This window comes from Pseudonaja textilis, chromosome 4 (genome assembly GCF_049901715.1).
Source record: "Pseudonaja textilis isolate UNSWEBS1 chromosome 4, rPseTex1.2, whole genome shotgun sequence".
In the NCBI taxonomy this organism is placed as follows: Eukaryota; Metazoa; Chordata; class Lepidosauria; order Squamata; family Elapidae; genus Pseudonaja; species Pseudonaja textilis.
Window position 1 is genome coordinate 90,919,851 of NC_141993.1, and position 19,258 is coordinate 90,939,108.

Consider the following 19,258-nt stretch of genomic DNA (forward strand, 5'->3'; position numbering starts at 1 on the left):
CTTTGCACGGCCACAAACAACGACCCCTCCCACGACCCGCCCCCACCCCGAGTGGCCTAGTTCCCGGCTGCTGCCCACGCGGATCCCGCCAAGTTCGCCTGCCCGACGGCCCCCCTTCGCAATGCACGCCCACCAACTCGCCCCGCAGGCTTTTGTCACATCCCCCAGCCGCCCGGGGTGGGGTGGGGCTTGTCTCGCCTGGATTCCTACCCACGCGGATCTCGCCAAGGTCTCCCTTGTCCTCTCGGGGAACAGGGAAAGTCGACGGGGCGCCCCCCACTTTGCACGCCCACAAACTCGCCCCGCAGACTCTGCCGCCCGGATTTGTCTCGCCTGGGCTCCTCTCCACGCGAAACACGCCAAGCTGCCCTGCTCGCTTTCGGGGGGTGCGGCGGCGGGGGAGACGGGGAAAGTCCACAACGAGACGTCCCTTTTTGCACGCCCACAAACTCGCCCCGCAGACTCTGCGACCCCCGCCCGGCCCCGGACTGGTCTCGCCTGGATCCCTACCCACGCAAAACACGCCAAGCTACCTTGCTCGCTGGGGGAGGGGAAAACTGGGAAAGTCCACAACGAGACGCCCCTTTTGCACGCCCACAAACTCGCCCCGCAGACTGTACGACCCCCCAGCCCGGGACTCCTCCCACGCGAAACACGCCAAGCTCCCCTCCTCGCCCGTGGACGGGAAAAAAACCTCAACTCGACGGGGAGCTCTTCTCACGCTCCCTCCCCAAAAAAACCTCCCTCCCCGACCCGAGTCGCCTCGTTCCCGGCTGCTTGCCCACGCGGATCCCGCAGGGGGAGAAACGCCGAGGGTCCGGACTGCCCGTCGATGGGGGGATCTTGGAAGTCAAGCCGGGGTTGGTGGCGGGTCCCACGAAGCGTTGGGCTGGGCCGTTGGACGGGGAGTGGGGTGGGTGGGTGGGTGGAGGGTCGCCTCCTAAAACTCTCCGGAGCCCCGCGTGGAAGTCGGTCGCAATGCAGCCTCTCCGGGGTCCGGAGAAGCGCGCTCGGAGTCTAGACGGAGGCTGCTAACGGCCGAGCAAGAGACGAGCCGGGCGGCGGGAAGGCAAAAAAAATAAAAATAAAAGCCCAAACCAAACCAAAAACAAAAAAACACCCGAGAACCCCCACTCGGGTTATGTAAGCCGGCCGCGATGACGACGCAACTCCGGGAGGCAGCACCGCGCGTCCGTCCCCCCACCCGGCGCGGGGCAAAGCTCTTCCTTCCTCCGGGCCAGGAGGGGAGAAGGAGATGGAGGAGGTCGAGTGGTCCAGCCGTTCCTGCATCCCAGCATCCTTTCCGGACGCCAAACTCGCTGCAGACGCCGGCTGGGCTTGCTGGAGGCGGACCGAGGAAGGAGGAGGGGAGGGAGGGGGGAACGGTGGCGCAGTGGCGAGGGGTGCCAAAGCTGCGTGGACACACAGACACACACACAGGTCTGGGGGAGGGGAGGGGAGAGGGGAGAGGGAGGGATCTGCAACCTGGCTGAACCAGGAAAGTTTGGAGAAAGGAAGGCTGGGGGGGAGGATCTTTGTCCTGGGTTTACGCCGGGGGTGGGGTCCCCGGGGATACGGCAGCTGGGCTGGAAAGGGTCACATCGTCCCCCACCCCCACGCCCCTCCCCCACCCCGCTTTCTCCTTCCCGGGGTGGCTCCTGCAACCTGGCGCCCGCGAGCGTCTCCCCGGGCGAGTCAGCTGGACGAGACGCGGAAAGGAAGCGTCGCGGCTTGGGAAAGCGAAAGCAAAGCTGGGATTTGCGGGAAATCGTGGATTTTTTTTTTTTTTTTTTTTTTGCGGAGTGGGGGGGTTATTAAGCGGGGGGAGGGATGACACGATAGGTGGGCCTCTCCTTTAAACACAGATAATACAGGGGCCCGGATCATGCCACATGCTGAAGAACAACAATAAATAATAAACGATCCTAATTCAAATAGGAATAAAAATAATAATAATAATAATCAAAATCTGTAATATGGGAAGGCACCTAGGACAGCTCGACCTGACCCGAGTTTGCGCGTCACGTGAAATTGGTTGTTGCTGAATTGGGCTGAGAGTTTGAGCCAGACGGCTGTCTGGAATCCCAGCCGTCGTCGGTCGTCCAGCGTTTCCCAGCAGGCGGCGGGATGGAAAAGAACAGAAAGTGATTAAAAATGCCTGAAATGAGATTTTGTGCAAGAAAAATAAAAATAAATAATTCATTCTGCTTTCTCAGAGGCCCCGGCTGCGTTTTCTTGGCAAGCTCAGCATAAAAGTGGCAGGACAAGCAAAATCGGGGGGGAGGGGGCTGGAGAGGCAGAAATGACCCCGCTGGGCGGTTGGGAAGTTTGAGGGGTGGGGGATGGGAGGGAGGGAGGAGGGAAATGAAAGGGGGGAGGGAGGAAAGAAGGGAGGGAGGGAAATGAAGAGGGAGGGAGGAAAGAAGGAAGGGAGGAAAATGAAAAGGAAGGGAGGAAAATGCAAAGGGAGGGAGGAAGGAAAGAAGGAAGGGGGGAATGAAAAGGGAGGGAGGGAGGGAAAGGAAGGGGGAAATGAAAAGGGAGGGAGGAAAGGAGGAAAGAAGGAAGGGAGGAAGATGAAAAGGAAGGGAGGAAAATGAAAAGGGAAAGAGGGAGGAAAGAAAGAAGGAAGAAAAAATGAACAGGGAGGGAGGAAGGAAAGAAGGAAGGGAGGAAAATGAAAAGGGAGGGAGGGAGGAAAGGAAGGGAGGAAAATGAAGAGGAAGGGAGGAAGGAAAGAAGGAAGGAGGAAAATGAAAAGGAAGGGAGGAAAATGAAAGAGGAGAGAGGGAGGAAAGAAAAGAAGGAAGAAAAAATGAACAGGGAGGGAGGAAGGAAAGAAGGAAGGGAGGAAAATGAAGAGGGAGGGAGGGAGGAAAGGAAGGGAGGAAAATGAAGAGGGAGGGAAGGAGGAAAGAAGAAAGGGAAGGAGGAAAGAAGGAAGGGAGGAAGATGAAAAGGAAGGGAGGAAAATGAAAAGGGAGAGAGGGAGGAAAGAAAGAAGGAAGAAAAATGAACAGGGAGGGAGGAAGGAAAGAAGGAAGGGAGGAAAATGAAAAGGGAGGGAGGGAGGAAAGGAAGGGAGGAAAATGAAGAGGGAGCGAGGAAAGAAGGGAGGAAAGAAAGAAGGAAGGGAGGAAGATGAAAAGGAAGGGAGGAAAATGAAAAGGGAGGGAGGAAAATAAAAGGGAGGGAGAGAGGAAAGAAGGGAGGGAGGAAAATGAACAGGGAGGGAAGGAAGGAAGGAAGGAAAATGAAGGGGGAAGGAGGGAGGAAAGAAGGAAGGAAGGGAAGAAAACGAAAAGGGAGAGGGGGAAACACGGTATATTCAAAGGAAATGCACACAACAGGATGCCGGAATAATTAAAAGCTGCATATTAAAAGCTGTATACAGCAGGGGTCTCCAACCTTGGCAACTTTTAAGTTTTGTGGACTTCAACTCCCAGAATCCCTCAGCCGGCTGTGCCTGTTTCTTACCCACCAAAGTGGAGAGAGATTGCAGAGGAAGGGATTACAACACTGTAAGCTGTGCTGCCTGGAGAATTCTGGGAGTTGAAGTCCACAAGGAGGAGTCTGGAGGCTTTTAAGAAGAGTTTGGACAGCCATTTGTCTGAAATGATGTAGGGTCTTTTGCCTGAGCAGGGGTTGGACTAGAAGACCTCAAAGGTCCCTTCCAGCCAGTTTTGTCTACTGGTTAAGGTATCAGACCGGAAGCTGGGGAGATGGCGAGTTCTAGTTGTGCCTCAGGTGTGAAATTGACCTGGTAACTTTGGGCCAATCACCAGGAGACAGTGAGTTCTAGTACTTTTCTTAGGCATTGAAGTCATTTGGGCAACTTTGGGAAAATCACTAGGAGGCGGTGAGTTCTAGTCCTGCCTTGGGCATGGAAGCAGGCTAGATGACTTTGGGCCAGCCAACCTCACAGAATTGCTATGGTGGAAATCAGAGAAGAAAGGAAGATTGTGTATGTCCCCTGACTTGAGTTATTTATCAAGATAATAAAGGCGGGCTCTAAATAAAAACAAACAAAGAAAGTTCGCTTTTGTGATCAACCCATTTTTCCAGGCGACTTTTCCCAAAGAACCCTGCAAAATATTCCTTAAGAAATCCACTTGGAGTCACTTCCCGATCTCGCTTTTATTAAAATCCCTTGGCTGCCCAACTCTCTGCCTACCAAGCAAATCTGAATCACTTAGACTGGAATAAAACAATGACAGGATCACCCCTTGAAGGATCACACGTTAAAAATCAAAAGATGAAAATGAATATTAAAATGGACCAAAAGAACCAACTTTGATCGGGTGATAATTTTATTCTCTCAGCCACCCAGAGTCACTTGGTACAGAGATGGGCAGAATCCAAAGTTAATCTATATAAAAAAGCGAAAGGCCCCTCACGCATCATCACAAAATCTCCAGAACCGTAAAGCCTACAAAGTTGAAATTTGGCACATAGGTTCCTCTTGGCTTTTAGGGGCTCACTAAGAAAGGATTTTTCAAATGACCAACAGGGCATTTAGAGTATTTCCTATATTATTATTATTATTATTATTATTATTATTATTATTATTATTATTATTATTATTATTATTATTAACACGCTCTGATGCTAAGGAGTTCTACTCCCCCTCCCCACCTGAAAAGAAATCTCTTCCAAATGCAAAACACAAGCAGAGGAGTTTCAGTATCACTTTCACAGCAGCCTGCAGCTTTAGTACAGAACCAGTTGAGCTAAGCCACGCCCAGGCTCCTTGCTGTCTCCTCCTTGGTCGCACAGCAAATACTCTTTCAGTTTCCAAACAGCCCTCCCCTCTCTCACCCACTGACAGGATGCTAGCCAGATGAATCCCGATGGATGCGGATAGGCAGAGGCAGCATTTCCCCCCCACACCCTTATTTTCCTCCCCCCAAAACTAAGCCCCACCACATAGTTTCGTAGCGAAGCAGGCCGGGTATCCAGCTAGTAAATAAATAAACCTCTCCTTCAATTGCAACCCAAAGAACGACGGGGTATGTAGTGAGATCCGGGTACAGGTGGAATCTGTACCTGGCCTACTAAACACCTCCAGATATTTTTAAACCTCCTCCATGCAGATTATTTGGGGGTGTGGGGGGTGTGCCGAATCCCAAACCACCCCTAGATGGCAGCAGAAGGGCACCCCTAAATCCTAACCCTTGGATGCTTAGCGAGGCCGACCTGGAGAGCCTCCTTCAACCAGCCAGGCGCGGCTGATCTTTCTTTCTTTCTTTCTTTCTTTCTTTCTTTCTTTCTTTCTTTCTTTCTTTCTTTCTTTCTTTCTTTCTTTCTTTTTTTTAACCGACAGATGGAAGGTTGACGCCGTGCTTCGCCAGCTGCTGAGCCGCGGTGAAGTCGAGAGCTCACAGCTCCTACGTGCAGCTTGTGCCGCCCGCCGTGTGCAAAAGAGACAGCGTGCAAGGAGACACCGACAGGCCGCGGGCTGCTCTCCCCTCCGGCACAGCGTTGCCGGCGTCTCGCCTGCGAGGCAGCGACTGGTGGGATGCCGTTGTGCCAGAAGGGGTACAGATGTTCAGAAAGGCTGTTTTGTTCTGGACAGACCCGCCTTCTCTCTCTCTCTCTCTCTCTCTCTTTTTCCTGTGCAAGACTTGAGTCTCTTCGCTTGGCCTCTTCGTGTGTCAGCAAGAGAATCAGAATAGGGCTTGGAAGGGACCTTGGAGGTCTTCTAGTCCACCCCCTGTTCAAGCAGGAGACCTTATACTATTTCAGACAAGCGACTTGTCCAGTTTCTTCCTAAAAGCCTCCAGTGGTGGAGCATTCGCAACCTCTGGAGGTTGATTAATTGTTCTAACTTTTAGCAAGTTTCTCCTTAATTCCAGGTTGCTTCTCTCTTTGATTAGTTTCTGTCCATTTCTTTCCTTCCTTCCTTTCCTTCCTTCTTCCTTTCCTTCCTTCTGTCCTTCCTTCTGCTTTCCTTTCCTTCTTTCCTTCCTTCCTTCCCTACTTCCTTCCTTTCCTTCCTTTCTTCTTCCTTTCCTTCCCTTTCTTCCCACCTTCCCTTCCTTCCTTCCTTTCTTCTTCCTTCCCTTCCTTCTTCCTTCCTTCCCCTTCCTTCTTCTTTCCTTCCTTCCTTCTGTCCTTCCTCCTTCCATTCCTTCCTTATTTTCATCCTTCTTCCCTTTCCTCCCACTTCCTTCCTTCCTTTTCTTCTTCTCTTTCCTTCCTTCTCTTCCTTCTTCCTTCTTCCCTTCCTTCTTCCTTCCTTCTGTCCTTCCTCCTTCCCTTCCTTCCTTCCTTCCTTCCTTCCTTCCTTTCCCTCCCTCCTTCCTTCCTTCCTTCCTTCCTTCCCTTCCTTCTTCCTTCCTTCCTCTTCCTTCTTTCTTCCTTCCTTCCTTCCTTTTTCCTTCCTTCTGTCCCTTCCTCCTTCCTTCCTTCCCTTCCTTCCCTTCCTTCCTTCCTTCCTTCCCTACTTCCTTCCTTCCTTCTGTCCTTCCTCCTTCCCTTCCTTCCTTCCTTCCTTCCCTACTTCCTTCCTTCCTTCCTTCCTTCCTTCCTTCCTTCCCTACTTCCTTCCTTCCTTCTGTCCTTACTCCTTCCTTCCTTCCTTCCTTCCTTCCTTCCTTCCTTCCTTCCTTCCTTCCTTCCTTCCTTTCCTTCCTTCCTTCCTTCCTTCCTTCCTTCCTTCCTTCCTTCCTTCCTTCCTTCTTCCCTTCCCTCCTACTTCCTTCCTTCCTTCCTTTCCTTCCTTCCTTCCCTTCCTTCTTCCTTCCATTCCTTCCTATACCAGTGATGGCTAACCTTTCGGGCACCGAGTGCCCAAAACGTGCACATGCGCATACACCGCCAAAATGCAATGTGTGCACCCCCTGCACAAGCCCCCTGTCCCCCCCACACATGCCCCACCTTGTGCATGCACCCACCCCCGTGCATGCACGAGCATCCCCCCATGCATGCACCCCACTCCCTGCACATACGCAGCAGAGGCCCGAAAACCAGCTGCCCGGTGGGAGGTGTGCACGCATGCATGGCAGAGCCGAGGTGGGACGACAGCTCATGTGCCCCGAAAGAGGGCTCTGCGTGCCACCTCTGATGCGCGTGCCATAGGTTCACCATCATGGCTCTGTATCAGAGAGGTGACTCTCCAGTCTCTTCTTAAAACCCTCCAGTGATGGAGCAGCCACAACTTCTGGTGGCAGGTAGTTCCACGGGTTAATTGTTTTAGGAAGTTTCTCCTTAATACCTGGTTACTTCTCTCCTTGGTTAGTTTCCATCAGTTGCTTCTTGTCCTACATTCAGGAGCTTTGGGGAAGAATTTGACCCCCCCCTCTTCTTCTTTGGGGCGGCCCCTCAAATACTGGAAGATGCTCTCATGTCCCCCCCTTTTCTCTAGACCAGCCAAACCCAAATCCTGCTGCAACGGTTCTTCGTACGTTTTAGTCTCCAGTTCCCTCATCATCCTGGTTGCTCTTCTCTGCCCTTTTCCCAAATTCTCAACATCTTTTTTTGTGTGCTGTGGTGACCAACACTGAACGCAGAGATTCCAGGTGTGGCCTTACTAAGGCTTTACAAAGCGGTGCTTAATCCTTCACGTGATTTTGATTGTACGCCTCTGTTTAGGCCACCCAGGATTGTATTGGCTTTTTGGGCGGCTGCCGCACACGTCTGGCTTGTGGTTAAGGGATCGTCCGCTAGGACTCTGAGGTCAGTTAGTTTTTGAGCCAAGTTTCACCGGTATTTATCTTTTTGGTTTTTTTCTGCCCAGGTGTAAAACTTCGCTTTTCTCCATATTAAATTTCATTTTGTTAGATGTGGCCCAGGGTTCTAGTCTGTCAAGATCCATCTGGATCTTCAGCCTATCTTCTTGGGTGTTGGCTATTCCTGCCAGCTTAGTATCATCTTAGTAAATTTGATAAGTTCCCCTTCTATTCCCTCCTCTAAGTCGTTAATGAAGATATTGAAGAGTCCTGGGCCTAAGATGGAGCCTTGTGGCACCCCACTGCTTACTTCTCTCCGTGTAGGTGTAGTGCCATTTAAGGACTACTAGTTGAATATGGTTTGCCAGCCTGTTACAAATCCCACCGGAGGTGATGCGGTCTATCCCATATTTTTCTACCTTACCAAGGTTGCACCTTTTGTTGTCCCCATCCAACCTGAAGCCACTGTTTTCAGAACAGAGTGGAAAAGTAAAGTGCTCTTTTTAACAGAATAACAGAGTTGGAAGGGACCTTGGAGATCTTCTAGTCCAACCCTCACCTCAAGCAAGAAACCCTACATACTATTTCAGACAAAGAAATGTTAAAAGGTTCTTTGCCCACTGGGATACAGGTAGTCCTCGACAGTTCATTTAGCGCCTGACCCAAGTTACTAGGGCACTGAAAAAAAGTCATGACTTACGACCATTTTTCATACTTCCGCCCTTTAGGGTCTCCTGCCTTAGCAGGAAGGAAGGGGCTGGACTAGAAGACCTCTGAGGTCCCTTCCAACTCTGCTCTTATTCTAAAATGTATAGAGTTGATACACGAAAATGGGCAAGAGATGAGGGATAAATGCACAATACCGTTTTTCAACGCAGGAGCTATATCGTCAAGAATTAGTACATAGAAATCATTATAATTTGTATAATATAGATATAATATAGAAATAATTAATCAAGGTTAATCGCACCAAACTTGATGGCAGGAAATATGACTTCAGGCACAGAGTGGTCAATATCTGGAATCCTCTACCTGACTGTGGTTTCTTCCCAAAAAACTTTAACCTTACACTGTCTACTATTGACCTCACCCCTTTCCTAAGAGGTCTATAGGGGGTGTGTGCATAAGCACACCAATTGTGCCTACCGTCGCTGTCCTATGGTTTATTTTTCTTGTATGTACCCATTTCATGTATTCATAACTATGTTTATGCTTATACCTATTATCTTGTAATCATTTGACAAACCAAATAAATAAATAAAATAAATAAAAATGGGGAGAAGGTAACTTTTTGATTTGGGAACTATTCTACTAATGGGTAGAAAATAGTAGAAGTTAGAAATCTGGATATGTAAACATAAGATGTCTAATGGAATAACGAACATCGAATTATTAAGCAAACCTTCAGATGATTTGGAGGTTAATTGGCCATGTGATGTCTACTTGATGTTTGTACATGTTTGGTACTATGAGTGGATGACAGATAAAATTGAACAGAAGGCCTAATCAAATAATGTAAAATTCATAACAAGGATAAGATGAAAAGATATTGAGAATATCTCAATATTGAGAATATCTCAGTTATAACTATTGTGTGCGTAAGACTTGTTCAATAGAATAAATATTCCATTGGTATTCAATAGAGAATGTAGAGATTGTACCCAGATACTATACTGTTACTGTGAATATAGAAATCCTGTACGTAACTAAGAAAATTGTACAATAACAAGCAATAAAATAAAATATTGAGAGATCCTCCCTTCCCAAGATGTCCTTCTCCCTGCCTTCCACCCAACGTGTTTCTTTCTCCAGATGGGGCAGAGCAAAGGGCTTCACTTTCCTGGGTGGCAAAGCACCAGAGGCAGTCCTTGACTTACAACGGTTCCATTTAGTGACCGTTCAAAGTTACAACGGCATGGAAAGCAAGTTGACTGAAGGGCGTTTTTCCCACTTACAAGGCCTGCAGCATCCCCATGGATCAAAATCCAGATGTTTGGCCACTGACTTGTACTTATGACGGTTGCATAAATAAGAACCCCTTTTGTGGCCTTCTGACGAGCAACCCCAATGGGGGGGAAGCCAGATTTAACACCTGTGTTATTAATGAAACAATTGCGAGTCGCTTAACAACCGTGGCAAGGAAAGTCGTAAAATGGAGGTAAAACATCGCCCATGTTTCCCTTAGCAGCCTAAATTTGGGGCTCCGTTGTGGCCCTTAAGTCAAGGACTACCTTTCTTTCAAACATACGTCCCACCCCTCACCTCCTGTTCCTCCCGCCACCCCATCGCAAATCTCCCCCACAATAAAGCACATTTTCCAAGCTGCCGGTTTGGGTATTTTTTCCTTTTAATGAAGGAGAGAGGAAGTCAGGTTTTGCATTTTTTTTTTTCAAACAGTGACTGCATCAAGACAGTGGCCTCTTTAACTCTAGAGAAAAAAAAGTTGTAACTTATCAGGATGAGCACCGGCACTACTTTGGTCACATTGGTGCCTGGGCCCATGTAAAATACGGTTTTCTTTTACACAACTACATCTAATGTCTTTTTAACGCACCCAGGACGCATGCAGGGCTATGGAAACAATTAACACACGCAAGAGACACCTCTGCTTTGCGAAACACGGGGAAGGAAACCTCGCACAGGAAGGTTTGCTAAGCCAACTTTTCTTCCCCCCCCGCCTTCTTCACACAAAACGAAGAGAGGTCTGAAATGCAACAAGCTTTTGATTTGAACTGAATGACCGACACCCAGAGATGACCCCCCTCTCCCCCAAAAATGCGGGCACCGGTCGTCTTTCCAGCTTGCTCAAAAATCCCACCAAGGTTATTTTAGTAGCGAGCACGGCTGAAATTCTCTTTACTTTCGAGTCGGTTTTTTCATGTGCAAGTTCAATGTTTGATTGTTTCCTTTACACGCCCCGCTCTTGCCAATGGCAAAAAAACAACAACAACCCACAAGCAAGCTATGCGTTTTGGAAAGCCAAGGCCAGGAAATTACAGTTCAAAGTCAACCTTAAAAGATTCTTTAGACCGGGGGGTGGGTGGTGGTCTCCAACCTTGGCAGCTTTAAGACTTGTGGACTTCAACGCCCAGAATTCTCCAGCCAGCATAAATTACTCTCTTGCAATCCTTTCCTCTGCAATCTTCCCACTTTGGAGGAGATAGGAGCAAAAGAGAGAGAGAGAGACACGGCTGGATGAGGAATTCTGGGAGTCCACAAGTCTTAAAAGTGGCCAAGGCTGGAGACCCCCCCCCCCCTGGTTTAGACCAGATGTTTTGGCTAGAGATGGGGCTGGGGGGGTGTAAACCACCAACAGCATCTGTCAATGGCTTTCCAGGTTCTTCCTGACTTACCCAGAAGATTGTTTGTTATCACAAGCGATTCCCATACATACATTTACCTAGGAAGCCATTACAAGTTTTTCAAACGAGAGAAAGAGAGAAAGAGAGAGAGAGAGAGAGAGAGAGAGATGGAAGGGTGGGAAAAACAAGGACACCGATGAAGATTCAGAGAAAAAAAAAGAAATCCACGCCCCTTAAGAAACGCATGATGGCCTTTTTCACAAAAGCCAGAAGCGGCTCTAGGCTCATCATCGGGCATCATTCCTGCATGCCTGAAGCTATGTGGAGAACAAGCCAGGATTCCTGGTTGAGAGAGGAGAGGCGGTCGTTCTATTTCCTTAAGGCAAAGGGGGTTAGGGGTGGGGAAGAGAAGCCAGAGCCACCAAGCCGGTGGTGGCGGGGAGGCTTCTGTTGGGCGCTGGGGTTAATAAGCAGAGCAAACTTGGCCAAGCCAGAGTCGGCGATGATGCTCCACCCCGCCGACCCCCAAAAAACAGGCCAGTGCCGAGGGGCACGTTCTCCCACCCCCTCTACCCCCAATGCCTTGAGACAGAAAGAGACAATCGTACCAGGTTTCCAATAATTCATGTTAGATACTAACGATCATGCTCCGCAGGTGATGAGCATTGATAAAAATAAAATTATGGGGAACACTGTCCCCGATAATTATAAAGACACCCTACTGTAGTGCAACATATGGAAGTCACTGCCTCCGATATAAACACTCATGGTAGGCAAAAGCTACCTTGTTCTGGGACATTATGGGAGACCCTGCCCCCGATAATGGGAGTCACCGTCACGGTTTGGCAGGACTGGAGGTTGGTTCTGCAGGACTTTTTTGGAGGCTGCTTTTGGCCCGGAGATGGGTTGCCAGAACCCGCAGCCGGCTCCCTTCCGCCGAATCCCTCGCCGGCAAAGGCGAGGGGAGGGCTAGGTTGAGGCCCACGTGGGGAGGGGTCTGCAGTCGCTGGCCGCTTCTGGATAGGCAAAAATCCTTAGGGGAGGCGGACCAGATTCCCAACGGGGCCGGTCTCCAAATTTTTGGCAACTTTTGAAGGCTTGTGGATTTCGGCTCCCGGAATCCCTCGGCCGGCACAGCTTACGACTTAACTCTCTTGCGATCCCTCTGTGGAGATGCGCGGCTGGGCTAGGGAATTCTGGGAGTTGGAAGTCCACCCGTCTTAAAAGTTGCCGAGGTTGGACACGCACGCGCACGCACCCCGGTGCAGAGGGATCGAGACCAAATTTGCCCTCCAAAACACGGTCGGGATTTACAGCTGGGCACGGCGGCTCAAATCCCGGCGCATCCAGAAGGCGGCCAGAGGTGTTTCCTGCCTTCCCACCGCGCAACCCCAGAAAACGGCAGCGACTGCGGACCCTCTCTCGAAACGCTGCGGTGGAGGGAAATTCACTCTTCCCCCCGCCTCGCCTCCGTTTCTAAAACCTCGGGGAGTTTTTTTTGGTTTTCGCCCTCCTCGAGGTTATTCGCTGCCATTCCTCCAGGCCAGTGAAGGCTTCAGGGCCTCCCCAAGCCCAAAATCTCCAGTTCTCCTCATGGTTAGCAGATGCTGCTTTTATTACTTAATATCAAAACAACGACAGTATAACTGTCATAATTATGGAAGTCACTGCTTCCGATAATTATATTCGGTAGAACACAAATAGCATTTATAGTGAACACTGCCACTGATAAATAAATAACTAATAAATATATCTTCAGGACCAAGGAGGCCGCGGGAACGCGCCCTCCATCCCTAGTGGGACCGACGGAAAGGCTCGCGTGGTTTCCCGGTTGGCCACAAAGCAAGAAGACCAAAGGCAAACCCGGCTGGCCCCGAAAAAGGGCTCCCCGTTGCCTAAATTTCCCAAATCGTGCCCGCCGGACCTCATCCCCATTCCCCGGAGTAAGTGGCCCGAGGGGAACCGGACAGAGTTAAGGTAGAAGGGCTCCACGTTCCAAGGCTGATGCCAATATGCGCGGGAGGAGATTCGAACTTGGTCCCCGCCTCCCCAAGCAGGCGACCGCCAATTTAAGCCTTTTTGCTCGGCGGGAAGAGTTTCAATGCCGACCGGAACGCAGTCGGCTTAGGGGACTTTTCTGTCCAGCCAGGGGGTTTCGCTTACTCCGGAAAACGGAATTCCTTCCGATTGCTACGGGGATGCGGGGGGCCTTGTTAGCCACATCAGGCCGGGACATCGATCCGCACCTAAAAATCTCTCCCAAGATTTGAATCCCTCCTTCTCCTCCTCGACTTTGGGACCCTCTAAAAATCCAGCTGAAAAGCTAAAGGGAAGGTGTGTAACTGGGCAACGGGTTTGGGGTGGTGGTGGAAGAGGATGGGGGTGAAGGGGTTTTTTTTGGAAGGGTGAGGGTGGGTGGGGGGTGGATCAGGGTTTTTTTTTTCAGAGCTCGTTATTGATGTCCCAAACGTCGCCAGCCAGGGCGTTGGCTGCTCCTTGGATGGTCCACGTCATGAGCGCCAGCTGGTTCTTGAAGAGGTCTTCGTCAAAGGCGCTGGCGTTGCTCCGGAGCAGGAAGACGTGCTCCAGCAGGGCCTGGGTGGTGTGGGAGCCGGAGCCCAGGAGGATGTGGCGGAAGGGGGTCTCCCTGGGAGAGACGTAGGGGGAGAGGAACTGGTACTCCACCTGTCCCATTAAAAAAATAAAATAAAAATAAGCAGTGTTGAAGGGACACTGGGGTTTTTGCAAAAGTGGCCCGCTTTTTAAGAGCTGCGGGCTTTAATTCCCAGAATTCCCCAGCCAGCAACATTTTTTTCTTTAAAAAAAATTTCCATTCAACATTTGTGTGGTTAAAAACAAACATATATATGTACATATATTTTACAGCGAGCTTTGAACGATAGTTACACTCATCCTTTTCTATTACTGATGTTCCAAACTATCAAATAAATAAAGTATAAATAAAGTATATTGTCAAATGATCAGATACCACCTTTTCTTTAACCGATCATACCAGATATCCCATACCTTGCAGTAGTCACTGTCTTGATTATTTTTTGATTATTCTTGATTATTTTTTGATTATTCTTGATTATTTTTCTTGATTTATTTTTTTTTAAGGGTCTGGTTAGTTAGTCTATCTATCTCAGCACACTCGTGTATTTTACTGATTACCATTTGTTTTCTCAGGGGGTCATAGCCAAATTCCAGTTTGGGGCAAAGCTTATTCTGCCAGCCAGCAACACTTCTAAATGACTAAAAAGGTGCTGAGACTTTGGAAAAAAAGTGCAAAGAAGAGAAAACCAAGAGGACTGAAGGCCTGGAGGCTAAAACGTACGAAGAATGGTTGCAGGATTTGGGTTTGGCTGGTCTGGAGAAAAGGACTGGGTGGGGTGGGGGACATGACAGCGGTATTCCAGTATTTGAGGGGGCTGCCCCAAAGAAGAAGAGGGGGTCCAATTGTTTTCCAAAGCCCCTGAAGGCAGGACAAGAAACAACAGGTGGAAACTAACCAAGGAGGAATTTCCTGACTGTGAGAAAAAAAATAATCAACGCAACAGCCTTTTTTCCTGCTCCATCGCTGGAGCCCTTTAAGAAGAGACCGGGGAGCCATTTGTCCAGAATGGCATAGGGTCTCCTGCTTGAGAGCAGGGGGTTGGACTAGATGGCCTCCGAGGTCCTTTCCAGCTCTGTTATAAGAAAGAAGCAACCTGAAACTAAGGAGAAACGTCCAAACAGCGAAGACAATCAGTGGAATGGAAGTTGCTGGTGCTTCACAACTTTTAAGAAGAGACGGGACGGGCCAGCTGTCCAAAATGTTACAGGGTCTCCTGCTTGAGAGCAGGGGGTTGGACTGGAAGACCTCCAAGGGTCCCTTCCAGCTCTATTCTATTCTTCTGAACACTTAAGTCAGAGGTCTCCAAACTTGGCAACTTGGAAGATTTGTGGACTTCAACTCCCAGAATTCCCCAGCCAGCATAGCTTCCTCTCTTGGAATCCCTTCCTCTGCAATCTCTGCTCTTTGGGGGATAAGAGAAAAAGAAACAGACATGGTTGGCTGGGTGGGGAATTCTGGGAGTTGAAGTCCACAAGTCTTAAAGTGGCCACAGTTGGAGCCCCTGCTTTAGACCAGATGTTTTGGCTAGAGATTGGGGGGGAACCACCAACAGCATCTGTCACTGGCTTTCCAGGTTCTTCCCGACTGCTGGCACACGCACTGACCTGCAGGGGGCACTAGAGATCTGTTTATGGCCATCCCTTTAAACTTGCAATACTGTACACCGGGGGTCTCCAACCTGGGCAACTTTAAGACCTGTGGACTTCAACTCCCAGAGTTCCCCAGCCAGCACAGCTTACTCTCTTGTAATCCCTTCCTCTGCAATCTCTCTCCTCTTTGGGGGATAAGATGAGTCAGAGAAAAAGAAACAGGCACGGCCGGCTGAGGGATTCTGGGAGTTGGAAGTCCACAAAACTTAAAAGTTGCCAAGGTTGGAGACCCCTGCTGTAAACAGCTTTTAATATGCAGCTTTTAATTATTCCAGCATCCTGTTGTGTGCATTTCCTTTGAATATACCGTGTTTCCTCAAAAACAAGACCGGGTCTTATATTAACTTTTGCTCCAAGAGGCGCGTTAGGCCTTATTTTCTGGTTAGGTCTTATTCTTGGGGAAATACGGTTCCAAATGAATAGAACAAGGGCTCCCCAAACTTGGCCACTTTTAAGACTTGGTGGACTTCAACTCCCAGAATTCCTCAGCCAGCAGAGCTTCCCCTTTTGTAATCCCTTCCTCTGCAAACTCTCCTCTTCGGGGGAATAAGACTAAGAGAAAAAGAAACAGGCACGGTTGGCTGAGGGATTCTGGGAGTTGAAATCCACCTAGCTTAAAAGTTGCCAAGGTTGGGGACCTCTGACTTAAGGCAACCAACCATCAACAGCGAAGTATAAGCTTAGCTGACTCACTCAGACCAAACCAAGGTCGGTTAGCGAAAAGGAAGAGAAGAAAAATCGTAAAAAAAAAAAAAAAAGGGGGCTCACTTTCATCAGCCGGTCATTCAGGAGACGGGACGCATCCCTGTTGGTGAGGTCGGTGTTTTTCACATCCTGGGTCAGCGCGGTGGTTGCCCGAGTAAAATCTCCGCGGGCCTGAAAGAGACCCGTGATATCCAAGCCCCGTTTCTGCAACAGAAAAGAAAACAGGACTGCTAGGTTAGCAACAAGGACACGCAACGGAGCTGCCTGGCAATTTATTTCAGTGGTTTGTGAGGCGCGGCCCAGACGCAGACTCCAGTTAACTCATTTCGACGGTTGTGTCGTGGACTCCAGTAGCTTCCATTCCTGGAACACGTCAAACCTTTCGGTAAGGCCAACTTGGAAATCTTTCTGCTGTTAATCCCCAAACAGCCTTTAAAACATGGCTAACATACCCAGGGTACCTTTAGGGGTCCTGGATGCTCTCTGATCTTGGTGGTTTTCATGCAGATTATTTTATTACCCGACTAGCAGGGTACCTGGTGCTTCACTACGAAACTATGTGATCAGGCTGAGTTTTTGGGAAGAAAAAAACCTCTCTGCCTACCAGCATCCATCAGTATTCATCTGCCTAGTGTCCTGTCAGTGGGTGAGAGTTGAGGGCTGTTTGGAAACTGGAAGTGTCTTTGCTGTGTGAGCAAGGAGACGACAGCAAGGAGCCTGGGCGTGGCTTAGCTCAACTGTTCTGGACTAAAGCTGCTTGGGGCTGCTGTGAAACTAAAACTGAAACTCCTCTGCTTGTGTTTTGCATTGGGAAGAGATTTCTTTTCAGGTGGGGAGGGGAGTAGAACTCCTTAGCATCAGAGCGTGTTTAATAATAATAATAATATAGGAAATACTCTAAATGCTCTGATGGTTGTTTCCAAAAATCCCTTCTTAGTGAGCACCCAGAAGCCAAGAGGAAACATATGGCCCAAACGTCAAGTTTGTACACTTGACGGTTCTGGAGATTTTGTGTTGAGGCGTGAGTGGTATTTCGCTTATATATATATATATATAGAGAGAGAGAGAGAGAGAGACTAGATGGTATCCTCAGTGCAAACCTCTCCACCTCCCCTTTTAGTACTGATGATGTTACCTAGTTTGGTAATGTGATGTCTGCAAGAAAACCACCAAACTCAAGAGAGCACCAAGGATCCTACAAGTCCTCTTCCTCCTCTTCACAAACCCTCCTCCCTTCTAGCGTTGATGTTGTTCCCTACTTGGGTCGTGAAATGTCTGCAAGAAAACCACCAAGCTCAGAGAGCACCAAGCACCCCTACTGTTCGCTCTCGAGGTATAAATGTTCTCTTGGTATAACCGAGCATTTCCAGAGAAATGCACTTGGATTTTAATCGATTGAATCTGTTTACATTAATAAATGTTGGACTTCATTTGACGGAGTTCTAAGCTGCCCAGAGTTGCCTTCCACAGGGAAATGGGTGGCATATACATTTTAACAAAGAAATGCCTCCTTTTTCGGTAGGCAGGCGTGATGTCTCAGTGGTTAGAAGATGCCTAGTTTTGTTTCAGCTGAAAAACGGTCAGTCTGGGTTTGAGACCCGAGCGCTACAGCCTGAGCTTCCATTCCTGCCCACCTAGCAGTCCAAACACAAGCAATGTGAGTAGATAAATAGGTACCACTTTGGCAGGATGGTGCGTGCCTGTGGTGGGAGATAGCCATGCTGGCCCCATGACCACAGAAAAGGTCTTTGGACAAGGGTCTACGACACCTGACCGTCATGACCAGCTCTCTACGGAACAATGCGCTGCAGGACAAGAGTTATGCTACAATTGAAGAAATGGTCAAATAGAATCATTTAAAAAAAAAAGGTTGCCAAAATAAAATGGCAAAGGCCTTCAAACTTGGCATCCTTAAGACTGGTGGACTTCAACTCCCAGAATTCCCCAGCCAGCCAGCCGTGTCTGTTTCTTTTTTCTCTTAACTCTCCTAAAGTGGAGAGAGATTGCAGAGGAAGGGATTACAAGAGAGTAAACTGTGCTGGCTGAGGGATTCTGGAAGTTGAAGTCTACAAGTCTCAAAGTTGGCAAGTTTGGAGATTTCTGCCTTAACCATTAGACTAAAGACTTTGTGCACTAAAACTCCCAGAATCCCTCAGCCAGCCAGCCATGTCTGTTTCTTTTTCTCTTTAACCTCCTAAAGTGGAGAGAGATTGCAGAGGAAGGGATCGCAAGAGAGTAAGCTATGCTGGCTGGGGAGAACTCTGGGAGTTGAAGTCCACAAGTCTTAAAGCTGTCAAGTTTGAAGACCTCTGACAATGGGAATGACAAAAATTAAAAATCAATGTTTGATGATTTTGAATAATTAAATTGGATGGTTGAATTCATGGCTACGGTGAGTTGGCCGTGGCGGGTCAACTACAACGAACTCTCCCCTTCCATTTGGACAATGCTGGCTCCCTCGGCTAACAAACAGAAATGAGCAACGGGCCGTACAGTTGGACACAACTGGAGAAGGGAAACCTTTTAAACTTTTATTGTCTAACCTTTCTAGAGATGGGAGTCCTCCCCAGCTGCTGTTATCATCCGCTTTAACCTCCCCCGTCGGTCAGGGGTGGGTTTCAATTTTTTTTTATTTTTTAACCACCGGTTCGATGGGCGTGGCTTGGTGTGCGTGCGCACCAGACACGCACTTTGCGCAGGCACAGACTTTCCGAAATCACCTCCTGCCCTCTCCCTGTAGCTTCAAGCAGCTGCCGCGTGGCAATTGCTGTGCCGCGCAAAGCAGCTGCGCTTCCAAAGCAGGACGTAAACGTTAGTACGGGAGCCTGGCCAGGCAGGTGGGCCCAAACAGCACAGCGTCGGGAGAGAACCGCTACCGGCTCGGCAGATCCCGGTAGAAGACCACCACTGCCGCCGGTTGTATTCGATGAACCGTCCCCCGCGTCCTTACCTTCATTTCCTTCTGGTAAGGGAGCAGGCGCATGATGAAATTTTGCAGCCGGCTGTCGTAGCTATTGTAATCCAGGTAGAGCTCATGATCGTGAGTCAACCTGAGGGCCATCCGGCCGGCTATTTCGGCGACCGACTGGATGCCCTTTTCCATCAGGGGGGCGCTGTCGCTAAAGGCCATGAGCAGGTTGCTGGGATTGTCCTTCACTGTGCCGAAATAGGGGTAGGGGTAGGAGTCTCCGCCCTAGGAGGGAGAAGCAAAAGAGTGAGCCATTCCACGCCGAGTGCGGGGGGTCTTTTTTCTCGCCTCCCATTTTCCCTCTCCGCGAGCTTTCCGCTAGCAGCGGATTGTCGAGAGAGAGAGAA

The 19,258-nt window shown here is 49.2% G+C and overlaps 1 protein-coding gene across 2 annotated transcripts in view; it reads right to left on the reverse strand.

Moving 5' to 3' along the window:
• Positions 1 to 9,999: 9,999 nt before the first annotated feature.
• The window catches only part of TFRC (transferrin receptor), a 37,808-nt gene continuing 28,549 nt past the window's right edge, over positions 10,000 to 19,258 (reverse strand). For both annotated transcript variants that reach the window (XM_087933710.1, XM_087933711.1), the window contains exons 17-19: positions 18,894 to 19,136; positions 16,007 to 16,147; positions 10,000 to 13,657 (exon numbers count right to left, since the gene is read on the reverse strand). In XM_087933710.1, coding sequence (XP_087789836.1) covers positions 13,415 to 13,657; positions 16,007 to 16,147; positions 18,894 to 19,136 — 627 coding nt within the window. In that variant the 3' untranslated portion in view covers positions 10,000 to 13,414. The remainder of the gene's footprint in view (positions 13,658 to 16,006; positions 16,148 to 18,893; positions 19,137 to 19,258) is intronic.